This window comes from Paroedura picta, chromosome 2 (assembly GCF_049243985.1).
Source record: "Paroedura picta isolate Pp20150507F chromosome 2, Ppicta_v3.0, whole genome shotgun sequence".
NCBI lineage: Eukaryota > Metazoa > Chordata > Lepidosauria > Squamata > Gekkonidae > Paroedura > Paroedura picta.
Window position 1 is genome coordinate 133,388,837 of NC_135370.1, and position 21,437 is coordinate 133,410,273.

General features: G+C 44.1%; 1 protein-coding gene across 3 annotated transcripts; it reads right to left on the reverse strand.

Annotated features, from left to right (window-relative positions):
* Window positions 1-4,006: 4,006 nt before the first annotated feature.
* Window positions 4,007-21,374, reverse strand: ZFYVE19 (zinc finger FYVE-type containing 19). 3 transcript variants are annotated; one of them, XM_077322862.1, is made up of 12 exons: window positions 20,987-21,374; window positions 19,830-19,964; window positions 18,653-18,774; window positions 16,621-16,674; window positions 14,730-14,890; window positions 13,305-13,450; window positions 12,299-12,392; window positions 9,981-10,187; window positions 8,617-8,696; window positions 6,685-6,792; window positions 5,113-5,267; window positions 4,007-4,426 (listed from the first exon to the last, which is right to left on the reverse strand). In XM_077322862.1, the coding sequence occupies exons 2-12, from the start codon at window positions 19,881-19,883 to the stop codon at window positions 4,345-4,347; spliced, it is 1,263 nt and encodes a 420-aa protein (XP_077178977.1). In that variant the 5' UTR covers window positions 19,884-19,964; window positions 20,987-21,374; the 3' UTR covers window positions 4,007-4,344. The 3 variants fall into 3 exon arrangements, with proteins under 3 accessions (XP_077178977.1, XP_077178978.1, XP_077178976.1); XM_077322861.1 differs by having other exon boundaries at window positions 4,008-4,426; window positions 12,284-12,392; window positions 20,987-21,342; XM_077322863.1 differs by lacking the exon at window positions 16,621-16,674 and having other exon boundaries at window positions 12,284-12,392.
* Window positions 21,375-21,437: the final 63 nt, after the last annotated feature.

The following is a 21,437-nucleotide window of genomic DNA, read 5'->3' on the forward strand; positions in this document are numbered from 1 at the left end:
ATGATCACTGTGGCACATCCTCCCTAGACTGGATGATGCTATAGTATTTCCCATGAGCCAGAGGTGGCTCATTAAAGCAAATACTGTGGGCAAGGCCAGTGGTTCCATCATACATGTTATATCCTGAACAAACCTCATATCAAGCATTAAGTGAATTATTTAAAGGAAATGAATTTTTCAAATTGCAACTAGCAGCTACGTTTCTTTGGGCAGCCCCTAACTAGTTATTATAGGAACACGTGGCTGTAGCTGGAAGCTGCAGCAATCCTGTGGCAGCTGATGCGTCTAGAGAAATAAAACAGGATTGCCGTGTTTGGCAGTAGCTACAGATTTGTCTGTGTTTATTTCCATACTCAGCTGGTATGAATTGGCACTGGAGCAACAGTAAGGATTTCATTAACATGCTGTAGCAAAAACCAACTGAGTTTGGCAGCATCCTAACAGCTAGCCATCTATTTCAGTGCCAAATTGTATAAGCAAAGGAGCCGCTGATGAAATAAAATCATCAGGGTGCCAAAGGATCCTGCTGATTTGGCTGATAAAACTCTGCCATCCAAGGGACGTTGGCAAGCAGAGGGATACCAAAAATAGCAGACAAACCAACCCAGAGAAGACACCAAGACAGGGCATTTTTCCTACTGTGAGTAAAATTCTGCACAGATGTGATTGCCAGAGGCAGCATTAGTGGCAAGAGTGTTGGACAAACATTAGGTTGAGAATTTCACCTTGGCACAGCGAATCCTGCCGTCTCCCTCATAGGGTTGTTGGGAGGAGAAAACAGGGTGCTGCCTTAAGGCTCCTAGTGGGAAATTCCACAACCTTTGTCCAGGTTGCCTCCAGTGTAGCTGATATTATACACTGACGGTAATCAAGGTGCCCAGGGGTGCTATGGTACCCACACCTTTTCTGGTGTCCACCAAGAATTTTTAGCAAGGTTTGACTATTGGGGATATGATTAACTGTGCATATTTTTTTAAGGTTGCTTTGGCATCTGCTGCCACTACAACACCAGGATCCTTTAACAATGCTGTAGTACAGTGCTCCCCAACCCCCGGTCCAGGGACCGGGACCGGTCCGTAGATCAGTTGGTACCGGGCCGCGGCTCCTCCTCGTCCTCCTCCCCGGCTGCTGCCCTGCCACTGGCTCACCTGCTGCCAGCGCTCCCCAGCAGGTGCCGGGAAGTCAGGGGCGCTGGCGGGAAAGCAAGTGGAGCAGGGGCTCGGGCGGCTACGTCCCTCGGCAAAAGACTACCCCCCCCCCCGGGCCTCAGTTAAATTGTCAAGCGTTGACTGGTCCCTGGTGATAAAAAGGTTGGGGACCACTGCTGTAGTATACCAAGTGATCAAACATCGAACAAATAACAAACTTTCAAAGTACTAAGAAGCAGAAAATATAAAGCTAAGTAACTAACATGAACGTCAATGTGAATCTTCTTTATGAATTTTTACTTGTTAAAACATTTATATCCCACCTTTCCTTGTAGTTCAAGACAGCATATTTTGGTCTTGTATTTTACTGGACCCGTGAGACCTTGTTAATAAAACCTGCATCTGGGTTCTGAGAGGAGAGATCTGCAATTCTGCTGGTTCATCTCCTCCCCTTCCTTATCAGCATACTTTCCAAAATGTGACTACACATACAGGCTGACCTGACAAAGGCTCTTAGCCAGGGGGCAAGGCCTGTAATAGTTAAAAATAAAACCTGACAAACAGGTTGTAGGAACAACCACAAAAGAATAAATGTGGCATCACATGGATTGTCATTCTGGAGCAGATAGGCGTAACACAAAGAGGAGAAATCTAGAGGTACCACCTCCAAACATAGCAGCAAGAATGGCTATACCTGCAATCTGAATACAACTTGGGTTGTGAGTTGATGGTAGGTTATCAGATACTACCAAGTATACATTTTGCAGTTCAATATTATTTTTGCATTTTTTAAAACAGCACCTAGCCTGAAGAAGAATAGTCACACTTATGTGTCACCTGGTTGGTTCTAATAAAAGGCATTATGGAGATCCTGTTCTGATGTTTTTGGGACAGATGGACCATGCCATTAATATACATGAAAGTGAAACGGCAGAAAGTATTTAGAATACTTGTCTTGCTTCTCTTGACAGTGGTCGACTATGGAAAAATTCCGGCTTTCCCAGTGGATTATCTTCTCCCCATCCCACGCTCTCAAGGGTCTAAGGCAGTGGTTCTCAACCTGGGGGTTGGGACCTCTTTGGGGGCCAAACAACTTTTTCACAGGGTGAGCAGCTTGGCAAGGGGAGCACTGCCACTGTCGCCACTCCTCCTGAAGGTACCCGGCAATTTATATAACTTATATACAATCGTGAACAATGGATCTTCATGCCATTGGTCAGTTTCGGTTTAATTTCTGTGAAAGAACACTTGCATAATTTTATGGTCAGGGGTCACCACAACATGAGGAAAGGGTCACGGTATTAGGAAGGTTGAGAACCACTGGTCTAAGGTAACATCAGAATCAGGAGCCATGTTCTCAGTAGTGTAAGTAGAGCACACCCATTACACATTAGGCTATGTGTAACACGGAAGGCATACTCACACCTGTGTTTCAGCCATAGAAACAGGATCCAGCCTGGGCTGATATCCCTATGAGTTGGCCTGTTTTGCAAATGGATAACAGAGGCTGGGAAACATTTTCCTTCCCAAAGCTATCTGAGAATCCAAGATAAAATAGTGACTATTAGTTTTGCTTTTTCTTCCAAGCAGAATATATTTAAGCTGTATCAGCTTTCTATCCCAGAGGAGTTTGTATAAATTAACTGGTTCTGGTTGAGGCTGGGCTGCCAAAAACATCTAAGACGCCACCCACCCCACCCCTGAACACTGGATGTGCCAAGGAATTGGGGGGGGGGGGGCACAGCAAATAATGTCACAAGGCCTGAGAGCAAAGGATGGCAACTGCAGTTTTAGTAACCGGGTGCCTTCAGGAGGAGTGGCAATAAAATGTGTTTTATTATATGTTTTAATTTTAATGGTTGTACATGGCCCCAAGATGGTTGGTCATATAAATCTAGTACATAAACCCATTCAAATGTATGGTCGGGTGCTCTTATTAAAGCTTGAATTTTAGGGGATTACATATAGAAGTTTTTTTGATGTATTTGTGAGAGCCAGTGTGTAGTAGCTAAAAGCAGTGACTTCTAATCTGGTGAGCTGTGTTTTTCCCTGCTTCTCCTCCATGTGCAGCTAGCTGGGTGACCTTGGGCTGGCCACAGCACTGATAAAGCTATTTTGACCGAGCAGTAATATCAGGGCTCTCTCAACCTCACCCACATCACAGGGTGTCTGTTGTGGAGAGAGGAAAGGGAAGACGACTGTAAGCTGCTTTAAGATTCCTTCTGGTAAGCAACATATAAAAACTCTTCTTCAATCTCCTAGATTATTGTGAGCTGCTTAAAACAAGGTGAGGTGGGATAATACACTTGTAAGTAAATAAATAAGGTCTCTTAATTTCACAAGCCTCATTTTCATTTTCACAATGAAATTTTCAAAATTTCACAAAAGTCTCATCCCTAAAAGAATTTGTTTTTGAGCTGGGTGGAAAGTCAGAGAACAGGATCCAGGTATTCAATTGTTCCTCCTAGCTTCCTAACTCTAACTAGGCACCCTGAGGCAGAACTGCAGACACTAATCCAGCTTTTACAAGATCAGCAGCAAAGGTAGCTCCACCAGTGAAGGAGCCTGGGATGTCATTGTTGCCTCTGTCTAAGGAGTTAGATTTACAGTGCAATTTTAGATTCAGGTGGGTAGCCATGTTGGTCTGAAGCAGCAGAACTAAGTTTGAGATCAGCAGCACCTTTAAGGCCAACCAAGTTTTATTCAAGGTATGTGCAACCACACCTCTTAAGCAGAGTTACATGTTTCTAAAACATCAGTGGACTGAGAAGCATGTAACTCTGTTTAGGATTGCGCTTGAGATGAGTGGAATGGTATTCAGTTCTCAGATACTACGGTGACTATTACCTATTCTCAAAAGAAAATTCATCACACTTTTCTCTTGCATATAATTTATTACCTAGGTTGTGCACCTCAGTTATGGAGTCATTTTGTGCAACATAACTCACTTTTTAAAAGGTGATATTCTTCATCTCACTAGCATCATTGGCTTACTCCCAAAGCTACTCATGGACACATGCTGTGTTCTATTAAGTTCCACAATGGCAGCATGGAGTTTGCCAGGGACAAGTGCTTTTATTCCAGACATCTTCGCATGGCATCATCCAATGAGCCGACAGCCGAATCTGCAATGACCACCCATCCTGGACAGCTTCCCCATCAGCAGCAATTCTTCCTTCGCTCCTTTTACAGCTTTCTATAGTGAGATTTTTTTCTTCTGAGGATGGCGATAGCTCGAAGTTCGGTGCTCCTTCCGATCAAACTCATCATGGCCTTCCCTGAAAGCCAAACAGGAAGTGCAAACCCTCTTGAGTGAAAAAAGAGACCAGGGCCAGTCAGAACAGGCCACAATCGCTGCAGGGGCTCTCACTCAGCCAAAGCCTAAAGAGAATGCTGCAAAGGAACCAGAAGCTCCTGGTCCATCTGAAACTGAAGGGCTCACCAACCCTGAATAACCAAGAGGAGAATTTTTACTCTGCTGGGGGCAGCTGACCAACAAGAGGGCTTCAGCCCTTTGGGGTCCAGCTCTGAGAAAATGTAGTACTGGTCAGGATGCCATCATCAAAGGTGCGGTCTCCAGCTAAGTGAGCCCCACTAAAATGGACAGGAACAGCACATATGTACCCAGAGCTTCCACCCATGTCAATAAGGTGTGCATAGGGGAACTTTCCATTGAACAATGCCCAGTGCTCTTTCTTTACAAGTGGGGCTCTAAACCTTTTGTTGTCCCAATGCTGCAACAAGGCTGCCCATATGAACAGCAGGAAGCCCCTGCAGGAAAGGGGAAGCAAATAGTGTTTGTAGCAGCCATATTATACCATTTACTAATGATAATGACGATGCGAGACATGATCCCCAGTAGCATCCTTACAAATCATGACTACTTCCGACTCGTCTTCCTGCAGCTTCACCAGAAGCTGACCCTAAATTCACAGCGAGTGAAACTGGGTCCTCCTGCACTTACCGGAAGCATCGCTGGCAATAGAGGTCACCATCGCAGTCGTGGCAGCGCAGTACGGCGTCTTCGTTGCAGATGCAGCACCAGGGTAACTCTTCCTCCTCACTGTCGACTGCCTGAACTGGCAAGAGGGGGGCTTTAGACGATGTTGACGCTTGTGCCTAAGGGTGGGGGAGGCAGAGGCAAGATGACTATGGACAAAGAAGAGAAGCTGGAGGAAACAAGCTGTGAATCTAGCCAACCATTGTTGGAAGCCCTGCTTCAGAGATCTCTGCCGCCCAAGGTTGGATGGATGGCAACCTGAGCTGTAACGCCAAAATTATGGCATTTCCACCCCAGGGAGATTTATTTATCTCTCCTCTATTACTGTCTTCTCCCAATGGAAGAAGACATCTTTGTTTTCTTTGCCGTTCCCTAAGTGATCCTATGGAACTCTCTTCCTTTATGTGTTCTATATGTGGCATACATAAGAGCACTAAAACATCTGAACAATTAAAAACATTTTAAATTATAAAATAGTTCAATGAAACACAGAAACAAACAGGCCAATAGATGCATCCCCCAGGGAAGGGGAGGGAGCTCCAAAGTTTTGGTGCTATGACTGGGAAAACCCTTTCTCAGGTTGCCACCCATCTAGCCTCAGAGGGAGAGGAGGGTTTCCAAAGATTAGGAACAGGCTTTGAAGCTAGTGCCATGAATAAAACTTTGTTGGTCTTACAGGTGTTGGACTCTCAGACCAACATGGCTGCCACCTGAATCAGTCTTACTGGGCCGTTGCGAGAGTGAAGTAAGGCAGTTTGGATCCAATCCAAGTCAACAAGTCTGAGGAGCTTGTTGACCATTCTAGACAACCTGAATAGCTGACGCTTCTAAGGGGCAAGTTACAAAAGGTTGAAGAAATAGAAGGCAATCTTGCATTAAGTGCATGTTTCCGTGGGCAGGCACAAGCACACACCAATAGTGTCATTTCCTCTTTTATTTGCCCCCAGTACAGCTCATAGCAGCTCCACAGGAGCTATTTTGATCAGGAAAACAGCACCACACTTCCCTCCACCTCAGACGTCAGGTCAACAGATGGTTTTTGAACACACTGTGGTTGAATTGCAGAGCCAACAGATACAATGGGATAATGCAAGGGTTCCTAGCCTTGTTCAGGCTACTGGTAATTTTGCAAACTGGAGGGTGAAGAATGGGCACCATCACATGACACTTGCCACGGCGTGACAGGGAAAAATCAAAGTGTTGGGAGGCTGCAAGCCAAGCCTCCCTCTACAATGCAGGCAGCCATTTCTGAATGGGCACTCCATGCAAACACAATGGTAATACTCCTGGGTTCTTCTGACGCACCTCTGGCTTCAATGAGGGGGAGAAAACCCAAGACTGGCCTTTTGCTTTAGGGAAGAGGTACATCACTGAAGAAGCAAATGGCTACCAGGAAACTTATTGGCAGGCATCATGGTGCCCAAGGGTGCCCCACTGGGGATCACTGGGATAGTGTTTACTTAGCTCATCTCAAAGTAACACACAGGTGTATAGGTTGCAGATGCCCACAGACCGAGGATTTGAATAGCTGCTCACCTGCTTGGGTTTCTTGATGGTTTTCTGCTGTGCAGCAACTGGCTGGGTGGATTGATCTGGAGTAATATTGAAGCCACTGGCTTCATCCAGAGCTGCCTCCTCAGTAAGCTGGTGGTAAATAAGAGCAAGGATGGAAAACAGAAAACTTTCCCTTCACATTAAAGCCCCTTTTCAAAAATCACTTTCTTCTGCTCCCTTAATGTTTTGTTTAGTAAACAGACTCGAAAATAGTTAATCCAGCCTTTCTCAACTTTCTTTACTGTTGAGAAAACCCTGAAACATATCACTCTGATAAACTTTAAACAATATAAACAAACTTTTAAAATATATTTAAAAACTAAATTCTACTCATTCAAGAAACCCTTCCACTGGTAATTGCCAAACAATGGAAACACTCTGAATTACCAATGGTGACAGACTGGCTTGACAAACTTTGAGAACTTTGCAAGACAGCTAAGCTGACAAATTTAGCAAACGGGCTCACTGGCACTGATACTTGATACTGATACTATATCAATAAACAGATGTATAGACTGCATTGGATTAGAGGAAATGTAGGAGGTGGCAATTCTCTGATAATATATGAATTAGTGAATTTATAATATGTATATTATGTTTATATATCTATAAAAATATCTTTAAAAAAGAAACCCTTCCATGACTGTCAAGAAGCCCCAGGGTCTCACAGAGTTAATCTCACTGAGTTAATCTTTTAGCTGACAAGAATTCATGCTTTTCATGTTACTTCCAAGTGCCACCAAAGATAATTTAAATATGTATGGTGGAGGTTAATTGATGCATCTATTAATTTCAGGATAGATAAGGCCACTGATAGCAAACGAAGCCATCAATCTTAACAGGCCAGGCTGGTTGTGCCAAACGTACATTTTCTTTACTGCTCAGTGTTTTGAGTCAGACACCTAAATGTTCTAGTATCAGAAAAATGATTAGCAGCAAAGATTGTTTATTATTGGGGGGGGGGTCTTTGTTCGATATCTGTAAGTGAAGCTTTAAAAACTTGTATCCCCAGGAAACCAATTCTACACATTTCTACACATTTATGTTTCCAAAATTTACTGCCAAAATTTCATCCCAATGTATATCATGCTATCTGATAAGCACTTCCATCATCATAATCACTTCCAACAACACACCAGCAAAACTTTCACTTGCCCTGACTGCCACAGTTGGTGGGAAGTAGAGCACTACTGGAACTTCACTGTGTTTATTGTGTTTTTATAGTATATAACTGTTTTATTATGTGACGTTTTTTAACAACAATTATGTGAAGTTTTTAAACTTCACAACAATTTTAACAACAATTATGTGAAGTTGTAAACTGCCCTGAGCTTGCTTTTGTTAGAGGGGGCAGTATTAAATTAAATCGAGGGAGGGAGGAGTCATTTCACGTAGAAGAAGAAAAGTTGGTTCTTATATGATGCTTTTCTGTAACCAAAGGAGTCTCAAAGTGTTGTGGCGAGCCCAAGGTCACCCAGTTGGTTGCATGTGGGGAGCGGGGAATCAAACCCGGCTCGCCAGATTAGAAGTCTGCACTCTTAACCACTATAACAAGCTGGCTATGTCCAACCAGTACAGCTACTAGTACACACAAGCCCCTCAGCCCTAGGAGTAAGCTAACTCAGGATCAGAAATTGCTCCAGGATGGAGGGAAGTGCCAACGAACCCTAAAGCATCCACAGGATTGCAAGAGTTGTCTCCTTCCTTCTGTCAAGTTAAAATCAAATTTTAAAATACTGCAAGTCACAGGGATCATTCCGGGGAACATTTTGAGAGCATGCTTTGTGGACAGAGTGATCATAAGGATAACCTAGACATGATGAAGCCCTCACTTGCTAGTTATAGCCAGGTGTCATTAGAGAGGAATCAACAGCAACAATGCCACAAAAGTAATGGCTGGAAACTACTTCAGACCTGTTTCAAAACTCTTTGAATGGCTTCTTCCTCTTCCATTTCTTCATCACTGTTGGGGAGTTTGTAGTCATCCAGAGTAACTGAGAAAGAAAAATTGTCAGTTTTACAATCTAATTAAGATATAAAAAGAAGAAGAGTTGCTTATTATATGGCACTTTTCTCCACCAGGAGTCTCAAAGCAGCTTACAATCACCTTCTCTTTTCTCTCCCCACAAGAGACACCCTGTGAGGTGGGTGAGGCTGAGAGAGCCCTGATATCACTGCTCAGTTAGAACAGTTTTATCAGTGCCGGGGCGAGCCCAAGTTCACCCAGCTGGCTGCATGTGGGGAAGTGCAGAATCGAACCTGGCATGCCAGATTAGAAGTCCGCACTCCTAACTACTACACCAAGCAAATCAGCCTTTCCTCATTTCATGCTTGCAGAGACACTGTGTGACTCCACTTAATGAGATTCTCCCTAGACGGGGTTGAGGAGCGTTTTTACCAGATCAGAGTGTTTTTCTAGTCCTTGCAGATGTGTCATGGATCTGAATCTCCCACTAGATCAGCCTTTTTCAACTTTTTGACTGTGGGGGATCTCCTGTAATAACTTTTCAGGCCCCAAGGAGCCCTGGAAGTGGAGTCAGCTAGCCATGCCTCCCTGCCATGTCCCCAGAAGTGACATGACCACGTGCTTTAACAGGCAGACATGGGGACTGAGGGAGGAGAATGTAGGTTCTACTCCCTGCCAGGTGCAGAAACCACAAGAGAACTCAAACTCAGGCGGGGTAGCAACGGAAGCAGCTGGTTCCCTAGTTTAAGGTTAAATCCATTAATGCAGGAAGCGAAAGGCAGTGGACCTCCTCTGGAGCTCCAGTGGACCCCTGGGGGTCCACAGACCCCTGGTTGCAAGCTCCTGCAATAGATGATGGCACCAGGGTTGCCAGTTTTTCAAGAGGTTACTGCAGGTGTGCCTCTGTCTCGCAGCCTGACACACTAGCATTAGTGTCTGACAAATGTTTATCTCCATACTGAGAAAAACTTCAACAAAACACATGCATTTTCTTTAAAGGCTGCAATAAATATTTTAGAGAAAAAGCCTATCTGGGACAGAAAGAAGAAGATTGATATATAACAGAAGAGAAAAACATGTATTGAATTTGTCTTGAGGCTAGAAGAAACAATAGTATCTTCATGGCTTTGCTTGTGAAAATAATAAAGAGGTCTTGTTACCTTGAACAATCCACATTTTAATGATTTGCTTCTGGGAACAGGAAACTGTCATGTTCTTCTTTGCATCTTGGACTAATTCCCATTAGTCATTAAATAAAGATTTACTTCTTCCAAAGAAATAAGCCTCTGTTCCTCAGAGCACTCCTGTGTACCTTGCTCGGGGTCTTGGCCCTTGAGTATGGCCAGTCGCTTGGCCACTTCTAGAATCTTCTCCTGCCTGGTGTTCTCTTCCCTCAGCTCAGCAGCAGCCTCCGTCAGAAGCCTATTCTTCTCCTCTTCCAACTGTTTGGGATCTAGATCGTCAATGCTGGTAATCTCATCAGTTCGATTTAAGTCGTTCAAATTCTGTGTGTTGATTTCTGGAGAGCAAAGACTAAGGGTGAGTTCACACATGCATGATAAAGGCATGTTAATATCCCCTAGAAATTCAGCACAATTAGTTTTACACATTCATCTGTCAGACGGTCAAGGATGAGACAGATCTACCAGAGTGTGTATCAGTACCACAGATGCCAAAATTTTTGTGTCAAGCATGTTCAACTGTCCAACTTCAAATGAGATGTGAGGCAATCACCTGCTCAGATCAACCGGCAGTGAACAAATCAAATGCCTACCAAACAAGTGTGCACTGTCTTGTTACGAGCTGATTTATATAATCTAGGGCTGCGTGGACTCTGTGAGCCAGAGTTTCCCCTGTGCTTCTTGTCTGCCATGGCACCCACAGGATTGGTTTCTGGATCAGTAATTGTGCCCTGACCTGGATAGCCCAGGCTTGCCTGATCTTTTTGGATCTTGGAGGCTAAAGCAAGGTTGGACCTGGTTAGTGTTTGAATTGGAGCCCACTAAGACATAGCAAGGTCATTACACAGAAACAAGGAATGGCAAACCACCTCTGAACAATCTTTTACCATGAAAATCCCACAGGGTCATCATAAATTGGATGAAACTTGATGGCCAAAAAAATTACTATTGTGTTCCAATGATATACTATCATGATTACTGAAGTTCAAACTTTCCTTTAAAAAAGTCCCTAACCCCTTTGCACTGCAGAGGCAACTGCAATGGAAAGCACTAGAGACTTTGTAAATAAAAAAAAAAGATTATCATGGCAATACATTGTTAGAATGCTAGAGCACAATAGCAATTATTCTTCTTAAAAAAATCTCCAAAGACCATCTGATGGCATGGTGGGGAAAATGGTGGCCACAGCCAGTTATACCGCATTAACACTATCTGAAAGAAACGCAGTGAAACAGCCAGTCAGAAAGCCATGAATGTGCTCACGGACAGCTGGGCCAATAATCGAAAACATCCACTCCTCATTTAGAACTAGCAAACAGGGTCTGAGCCTAACTGATGTGCATTCAAACACTGTTGATCAGTATGCAAAAGAGGTTAACAGAGAAGTCAAGAAAGCATTAGTGGGGTGATCTCACTACACAGGGAATTATGGAAGGAGGTGCAGGGCACTTAAAATAGAACAAAGGCTACAGTGTTATGATGGCAATTGGAGATACCTGTACCCAGCTTGTCCAGTTTCCACAGAAAACCATTTTTGGGCTTTGTTCTAACTGTGGAAGCAGCAACCATTGTTGTGGGTCCAGCCGTGCTTGTCACAAATCAAACCTAAATGTGAAACATCCTTGTACTTCCCTCAAGCTGATTTCTTTACACTTCCCAAACTTTTGGCAATCACATTACCACTTTCCAGCCCCAGTGCAGGCCGGACTGACTCACATAAGGAAATGGAAAGAGGCACAAGAACGCCTTCATGCATGACTAGGTTAAAACCCACACAGCAGCTCTGCAACTATATTTAAAATGTTTCTTTAGAAAAAAGAAATAAGGGATATGGTTATAAATGTACATGCACCACCTGGTCATAAATAATAAAAATAAACAGAAGAGTTGGTTTTTATATCTTGCTTTTCACTACCAGGAGTCTCAAAGCAGCTTATAATCGCTTTCCCTTCCACTCCCCACCACAGACACCCTATGAGGTAGGTGGGGCTGAGAGAGCTCTGAGAAACTGCTCTGTGAGAACAGCTCTAACAGGACTATGACTAGGGCATGGTCAACTAGCTGGCTGCATACAGAGGAGCGGGGAATTAAACCCGGCTCTCCAGATTAGAAGCCTCCTTTCTTAACTACAACACCACCTGGCCCTTCCCACCAAAGTATGAATGGATAAATTATTAGAATATACATGTGTCATTCAAATTGTAAAGTCAAGCTCACACCCCAAGTGAAGAACTCATAATGCCCCCTCTGTACATATTTGTTTTGTCTTTTAGGATTTTTGTTTTGTCTTTTAGGATTTTCTTTGCTGCAACTGTTTTTTTTTTTTTGGGGGGGGGGGGCGATAAAAACTAAGTTTTCTTCTAAGAATATTGTGAAAATTCCAGCATTTTAGAAGTCATTACAGCACATTACTGAGGCAAAATGAAAGCAGAACCTTGAGGTAGGACACCTGAGCTCTGATCTATGGTAACTTCCTCAGACATCTGGTTCAGCAAGTCATCTGACTGCTCAACTTGTGTCCTGGTATTGGACAGCTGGTAAACCTAGCAAGAGTGAGAGATATACACAGTTAGATGAGCAACACAAGGCATTCAGTGGGTCACAGTTAAGAGTGAAGGCCACATTTAATAGACAGTGAACAACATCAAGCATTTTGAAAAGTTAAAAAAAATGAGCTCTAAATGGGTGCCACAATCCCCACAGTGGACCCAGGGATACAGTATTATCTAGTATGGTCTTTAGAGAGGCCTCAAATGGCTTACAGAGTAAGAATATAATTCTCCATGACATCCTGTGGGTGCCTAATCTTCAGGAAATGGAAGGGAATAGAAAAGGCCTAAACTTGGGAGTCCACGGAAGAAAAGAGAAATAATACAGGATCCTTAAATCTTGGGTTTACTCTCATCAGCAAGGTCTTTTATCTAAGAGAACAAAACAAGCATCAAGGTTTACTAACATCTTTCTTCAAGTCTCAAAGGTTTGTGGTTTTTTGCTCTAGAAACAAAATAGGCATTGCTTATGCCAAACTAAGGAATCTACATCATGACGTGTGTTCTGCAGTAGAAGAAGCTGCGCAGAAGCCTATGAAGGCATTTCTAAGGAAAATGTTTTTGAAAAGATGGGTCCGGACCAAATGGAAAGTTGCAAGAGAAGATGGGCAGAACCAATCTATTTTTCACTTGATGACTGGAAGACAGTTTGGCTCGACAGTTCAGTTCTGGAATACCCCAAACTGGAATTTTCTGGTTTGTGTCCATCGCTAGTTTGTGAGACTCTCCTGACAGTCAGAGAGGTTTTTCAGAGTAACAGTGAGCTGCCTGGGGAAGGGAAAGATCCTTCCCTACCCTCCACTCTGCCAAGGAGATGCTTCTGCAAGCTGTGACACCAAGATCCAACAGCTACCCCTAGTCTTTTGTTTTCTCTGAGAATGATTGACAAAAGGAGAGGGATCTTACTGGCCTGGGAGCTGTGGAGGGACAAGGTCTGTCCTGCAAGGCTGCCAGACGGTCTTCCATCTCTTGGGTGGACGGAATGGGTTTTGTAGAGTCATCTTTCAATGCTGCCAGCCTGGCCTCTATTTCAGCCTGTGATGGAACGGACTCTGCATTGAAGAGCAAATTAGTTTATTCACAATAACCAAAATGAGTTTTGTCTCTTTCATTTGCTTCCATTCTCACACCATGGAATGTAACACAATACACAGCCATAATGAATAATGCTCAAGGACACTGAAGACCATGTGCCATTTATCTCCCTGTCCCTGTCTGTGTTCCATGCTCTCAAATCTGAATTCCACTGTCTGAATAACGCCAGAGAACTGGACTGCAGCTGCCAAGACAAAGCGTTATTAAGAATGCTTAAGCTCCCTCTACTGATCACCAAAAGGCTTGCACACACCCTCCTCATCCAGAGTCAGATAGTTTACTGGGCTTGCCCAAACAAGCAAGCCAGGTTGAAGACTAAGAACGAGCTTTGAGGAAAGAAAAGAATGCCCCTCCCCCCGAACCCTTGAAAATACACTTCTGCCAGTTTTTCAAATGCAAGCTGGTAAAAACCCAAGCATGAATCAGGGTAGGGATCCCCATTTTTTTTTGAGCCTATGGGCACCCATGGGATTCTGATGCAGGTTGGGGGTTGCAACCACAAAAGAGCTGCCGCAGGTTAAGCCAACCATGCAAAGGCTGTTGCAGGGGCACAGCTAAATGCGTGCAAAGGAGAAGATGAGCTATTTTTTAAATGCCTTTGAAAAGAGGAATGAGGGAGAATAAAAACAACACTGTGGTGACCGCTGCTGCTGAAATAATTTTACTTTAAATTGTGCAGCCAACAGATCTCCATGCACCAAACAGAAGTCCTTCTGGGCAAGAGCCCCACCTTCCCCCAAACACTTCCTAAATATGCTTGCTGGGAGCTAAGAAAGGTCTTGGCAGGTACCATGGCGACCCATGAGCAGGATACTGGGGACCCCTGAATTAGGTCACGTCTCTCTGGCTATTTTCCGTCAGGACCTTCAAACAAAAGGATCAAGTTGAGCTTCCTGCAGCAGCAAAGGAAGCAATAAAAAAGGCCCAAGGCCCATTGGCACCTCCAGATGAAGGGTCTCACACAGCAGGCACTGGGAAACACCTGGTACTGCAGGGGATCCTGCTGGAGTTCTGTAATTTGTTTGCGCACTTGGGGTTTACTTATAAAACCAATCCCTAGTCATATTCTGTGTCCTTTTTAGAAGAATGTATAAAGGGGCTGACCACCACTACCAACCTTTCCCCTGGTCTTGCATTTATAGAAACAAGGCTGAGGATTCATCAAAGAGTCCACTTTCATATTTTGAACTCTGATCTATATAGTAACTGGCAAGAAGGAAGCATAACTAGACTCACTGGATTTTGATTCCTTCTTGAGCTTCTCCAGTCTCTCTGCTATAGCTCGATCCTCTTTCGATAGCCCTCGATACCTGGAGTCCGTTTGACTTTGGGATTTCACCAAGCCTTTCTGAGGACCCTGAGGTTGGTTCTGCTTGGACTCGAGGGCAGCTACACGCCTGCAAGAAGAACCACCAGCATAAGCTTTCTGCTCTTCCATCACATTTTTATCCCATTCTTACTCTAAGGAGCTTAGGGTGGTATGCATACATCTATCCTTCCACATTTTGGAAAGTAAAGCCTGTCAGAAAGTGTGAATGCCCCAAAGTCACCTTGTATGGCCAAGCAAGGATGTAGTCTAGGCCTGCATCTCTGTAGGCCTAGACTAACCATTAAACCACAGTGGGCGGGAGATATACCTCTGGATTGTAGTGTGTGTGTGAATGTGATCTTGGGGTACTTGTAGACTGTAGACTGTAAGCTAAATATGAGCACACAGTGTGATGCAGCAGTAAAGAAGGCAAATGCAGTCTTGGGAAGTATCAACAGAGGCAACACATCAAAGTCACAAGATGTCACAGTCCCTCTGTATATCGCATTGATCAGGCCCCACCTGAAGTACTGTGTGCAGTTCTGGAGGCCTCACTTCAAAAAGACTGTGGGCAAAATTGAGAGGGTTCAGAGGACAGGGACAAGAATGATCCAGGGCTGGGGACCAAGCCCTGTGAGGAGAGGCTGAGGGACTTGTGAATATTCAGCCTGGAGAAAAGGAGGTTGAGAGGGGGCATGATTGCTGTCTTTAAGTATCAGAAAGATTGGCTGTAATAGGTTTAAACTACATGTAGAATGGTACTGGCTAGATATCAGGGGGGGAAATGCAGTCAGAGTAGTTCAGCAGTGGAACTAACTGCCTAAGGATATGGTGAGCCCCCTCACTGGCTGTCTTCAAGCAGCAGCTGGAAAGATACTTATCCTGGATGCTTTACGCTGATCCTGCACTGAGCAGGAGGCCAAACTAGACGGCCTGTACAGCCTCCTTGAGCTCTATGATTCTATGTTAGAGCAAGAGATTGGAAGCAGAATTCTAAAAGCCCATCAGTATTCTAAAACCTGATAACTTGATGACTGCTGCTTCAAATTAGGTTTCACAGGCACGATCAATCACCAGAGCAGAGTTTACATATCACCACTCCTCATGGTCCTTTTCCAAATTGGTTCAACCATTCAGCTTGAATCTTGAGTTATCACCTTGAGTTATCAAGTAGCGGACATGGAAACTGAGCCTAAGAAACGTGCACTTTAAGCAGCGTTACATGGATAACTATTTTTCTTGAGCTTCAAGAGGTATTGAGGTCAGGAATTATGGCTAATCCATTATGAAATGAGAACTGCCACTTCAGCAGCAAAACTACTGCAGATCAGCCTCGGAAAGCTATCTGAACCTTTTCTTGTACTGTATTATAGGAATTCTGCTGCTAACAGACAATTGTATTATCTATTAATAGGATAAAAGAGCCAGCATGATGAGAGCAGCAGCTTCTAATCTGGCGAACCGGATTTGATTCCCCACACCTCCACATGCAGCCAGCTGGGTGATCTTGGTCTCGCGACGGCACTGATAAAGCTGACCGAGCAGTGATATCAGGGCTCTCTCAGCCTCACCCACCTCACAGGGTGTCTGTGAGAGGAAGAGGAAAGGGAAGGCGACTGTAAGCTGCTTTGAGACTCCTTTGGGTAGGGAAAAGTGGTATATAAGAACCAAATTTTCTTCTTTATAGACAGTGGGGTAATGGTCAGAACTATTGGTTTCAGTCTGAATCTAAACATAGAACACTGAAGTATGTACATAGATACACACACAAACCTACAGGATATGGAATTAAGCCAACTAGGTTGTTATTGGACTCACTTTTTATAGTTCTCTGGTGGGGACCATTTAGCTGCATTGGACTGAAGTGCTCCACTAAAAGACAAATGAGAAAGGTCACAAGGGCAGAATATGGAATGCTTTATGTACAATGGCAGGAACTCTCTTGTCTTTGCCTTTAGTCATGAGAAATCCTGAGAACACCTATATGCCACAAGTCTAGTCCTCACAAGCTACAGATCACATGGCACAAGGACACTGCTTCTTAACTGTGCCCTTCAGCCTACAGGGAATAGAATCATATGACAGAATTTTCCGCCATAAAAAATGAACATGCCACCACCAACTCCCCCCACCTCAAATGCAGAAAGCTGTCCAGGGCTACTTTCACATGGAGTACTTTCCCCATTTTAGCTACCCAACTTGTGCATTTTTTCTTTGTTTCCACGCGACATTGTCCTACATTCATGCCCCAATTGTAGACAGCCCTTTTTTTGTTCTCTACAACAGTGGTCCCCAACCTTTTTGCAGTTCAGGACCGCCTCTGGGGATGGGGGAGAGCCGGCGGCCCAGGCACCACGCATGCGCGGCAGCTGCTTGCAAATGCACATGCACAGAGATTGTCGCACATGTGCATTTGCGCCAGCAGGGAATGCTAACGTGCATGCGCAGAGTTGCCGCGCATGTGCGTTTGCGCCAGCAGGGGGGGAATTTCAGTCAGTAGTTCTTTGGTGGAATTGGCTAAATAGATGGTGAGCTCCCTCTCACTGGCAGTCTTCAAGCAGCAGCTGGACAGGTACTTATCTTGAATGCTTTAGGGCTAGGCGGATCCTGCATTGAGCAAGGGGTTGGGCTAGATGACTTCTAGGGTCCCTAGTAGCTCTATCATTAAGAATTAATAGGGATAGGAGACTGCAAAGGAAAGATTCACAAAAGAAATGTATGGCTTCGGATTCATTGCAAATGAACATTCCCCTTCACCTGCCCATTCCATTTCTACATTTATCTCTGTAATATCATAGGAACATCCCTACTCAACTACAGCAATTATGTATGTTTCCCAATCCCAATAATTAACTCAAAAAGCTGGGGGGGGAACTATAATGCCCAGCACTGAAATGCAGTCCTGAACCACAGTGAGGGCAATATTCATTAAGGGGCGGAGTGTGTGTGTGTGTGTCACCCCATGAGTTTCCCAGGGCTGTACTTTCCCCTGAAAGGGGAGGTGGAGATCACCCACCTTCCCCTGCCTAGTGCTGAAATGTAGCAAACTCGGAAAAGCTACACTTGTTCATTGTGGGGAGGGGGTAGTGGTATGAGTAAGTAATGGTGGAAAGTGCCATCAAGCTGCAGCCAACTTGGGGCAACCCTGCTGGGTTTCCAAGGCGAGGTTTTTTGGCACTGCCTGCTATTGGCATTCTTTGAAGATCTCCCATCCAAATGCTAGCCAGGGCCAACTCTGCTTAGCATCTGAGATTTGATGAGATTGGACTAGCATAGCCAGGTCACGGTGACAAAAGGCAGGCAAATACAAGGGTTGGGAAGCTTCAAATGTTGTGTTGTTCCTGAACAGCACTATGTAAATATGCAAACTATTTTTAAAAGCTTGTGGTTTTGCTCAACTCCTATTCAGCACTATGCATGCACAAGAAGTAATTTTTGTTTCAAGAGCTATCCTTCCATCCATGCATACACAATGCTCTTTTTATTGCACCTGCATGACAACTGAAATATGTTCATGGATTTGTAGTTCTGGATACATTTGTGTACTTTTCACATGCTCAGTGATTATTGCCTTTATAAGCTAAATTTCTTAGTTCTGCTTTTGTTTTGGTTTTTTTTATTTACCTTCTAATAGATACCCCAAAGAAGCCTATGCAAAATGCACAGGGGCAGTACAACAGAATAACGTGTTTCCCTTCCCATTACATCACTGCTCTTCTGTTTGTTTGCAGTTGCAGAAGGAACAGATGCCTTTTGATCCAGCTAGCTCCAAGTGCCCATTCACACTTGGAACTAGAGAGGGAAAAAACTTGTACAGGCACATCAGTCAGAACTATGTTGGTGTTCTCACCTGGTTAATTCCTTATGGCATTGCTTGCACACCTTCTGTTGAGTGTTTCCACAACGGGGAACATTCGCACTGAATCCAAGGCAGCCAGAACAGAATGCTCGGCCACAGTTCTTGCATCCATACTGTGAGAGGCAGAAAAGGGGTTAACAAAGGTAGCAAGCTTCCTCAGAAGCTGTCCATGCTAACACTGAAACATCTCTATGGTGGGTTTTTGAGCACAGATCACACGGAAAACACTTTCATACCAACATGTGCCAAAAGTGGTGGTCATGTTAGTTTGCTGCAGCCACAACCAGACAGATCTGGCGGCACCAAAAAGCCTCACCACAGCCAATTTCATCCACTGTGCAGGCTCTAGTCTTCTAAAGTCCATGAGACTAAATGACAGTTTAAGACACCATCAACCCTCAGTGAACTCTCTAACCATTTTCCAAACTGAATATTTGCCAAGATAAATAACCTGAGAGGATTTTTTAAAAATTATTATTGCACTAGCTTTTGTTAATGGAATCTGTCAACAGAGAAATCAGTCTTAACATTGGGCCACTGGCACACATCATTTAATGGGAAACCTAAATTTGCAATGAAATTCAATAGGGAGCTGCAATTAATCCCAGCTTTCCAGTGAACTGTGATTCCAAACACATTTTCCTTATTTACACATTACATTTTGTGTATATGCTGCAAAATTGTTAGGGGCAAGACCCAGTCAAAGTTAAGCACTTTCCCATCTAGAAACCTGACAATCTTCAGCAAGGTTGCTGCACCATGTGCCTTCTAATCATGACATGGGCAAAATGTCCCAACAAATCATTAGCCAAACACCGAGCTCTTAGGTTTTAGAGAGGAAGTGCATTCAAATCTTGAGCGCCAATAAACTATTACAGGGACATAAGCAGGGAAATTATGCTGAGGGGCAATGACTTGCCCAAGATTCACCTTCCTCCAGAAAGTCAATAGCAACAGAGGAGGAGGGAGAGTTTTTATAATGTATCATGAAAACATGATCAAATGCCTTTATAAACAGAAAGGTCTTGAATCATTCACATGCAGTGGTGTTAGCTTTGATAGACCATTTTCAGAAGGGAATAGTAAATTCCACATCTCGAGTCAAAAGTGAAGTCAATTTTGATGGCTACATTGCTAACACAAATTATTTTAATGCAGAAAAACTTGCCCGTTTCTTGAAGACTGTAAACTTAGATGCACAGCCATAACATCTACTATCCATAGTCACAGTCGGAGACACCTAATCCTTTGCTGCCTGTACACAGCTATCCAAGTTTTCTTCCTCCTTCACAGATGGGGCAAACTGTAAGACATGACCAACTGAGAAACACTGGAGACAGATCACTTTCTATTAAAAATACAGCCTTGGGCTCATTCAATCAAGCAATAGATTTATGAGCTTTTCCTTGTTTTGAATGAAAGCCTATTCAATAACAATTGCTTGCATTGATTAAATGAATTAACAATTTATGCCATTCAAAAGTCTTGAATTAATGAACATCATTTCTCAAATGTATTATCCTACTTTGTAATTTTCACCCTGAACTGTCAGGTTAATACCAGTACTTTACTTCAGCTCTGCTTCAGAAAGAAATCCTAGTTCTATTAGGTGTAGTGGTTAACAGCAGTAGCCTCCAATCTTGAAAACTGGGTTTGATTCCACACTCCACCACATGCAGCAAGCTGGGTGACCTTGTGCCAGCCAGCCATAGTTCTTTCCAAGCTCTCTCCACCTCACAGGGTGTCTCCTGTGAGGAGAGGGAGGGCAGGCAATTGTAAACTGATCTGAGATTCCTTCAGGTAGTAAAAAGCAAGGTACAAAAAACTAGCTCTTCTTACTCTTCATCCCATGCTGTTGATTGTATTGCTTTACATTAATCTGCCTTGATTCTCAGTGAGAAAAGCAAGCTACAAATAATGTAAATAAACTACAGGAGGGTCAGAATTTCCTGCAAACAGAAAACTAGCATAGCAAGGTAGAACCTTTCTCCCTGCAGAGATAGTTTTTTGTTTTCAGGTTTGGGTGGTGTTTTTTTGGGGGGTGTTTACTAAAAAATAAATGCAAAGCTGGAATCTCCCACCTGAAATATGAACTGGCATAGTTCGTTCTACTACCTCCAGCCAGTGCAAGTTAGGACTAAATTTAGCCTTCCCATTCCTAGTCTACTCCAAAGATCTGCCTTTTAAACCCCTGTAATCTCAACAGAGGATTCACTTTTAAATGTTATCATAATGTTTTCGATTTCTGTCGTCCTACTTCCCCACCCCCATCTCTCTCTTTTCCCCTAAGGACCAAAGGTGACGAGGGCCACTCCCACGACCTACCTTTAGTTGAGCGGGGGAGCAGCCGAAGACCAACCCCTTGCACCAGCCTCCATTGCTCTGGCCAAGCAGCGGCGTCTCCTCGGCGGCTTGGAGCTCACGGTCTGGAAACCAAACGTCGAAGCGGCCGCGCAGCGCCAACGGTGTCCCTGCGCAATCTCTCCTCCTGCACAAGGCCACCTTTCGCTCCTGTAAATTCGGGGCCCGTGAATGAGGTTAGCGAGCAGGGACCTCCACCGCCTCGCTGTCAGCCTCCGGTAATATTCCCTGTATCTATGGCACCGTGCGGCATGATGGGAGCTACTATCGCCTCGCTCCCCATTAGAAGTTCTTCACTTAAAAACTACATTTCCCAATAACGTTCGTCCTTCCCTTGCGCGATGTCTGCTGGCATCGGATTTACGGCAGCACGATGGGAATTGTAGTTCGAGAAACGGAAAATGTTCGCGAGAGG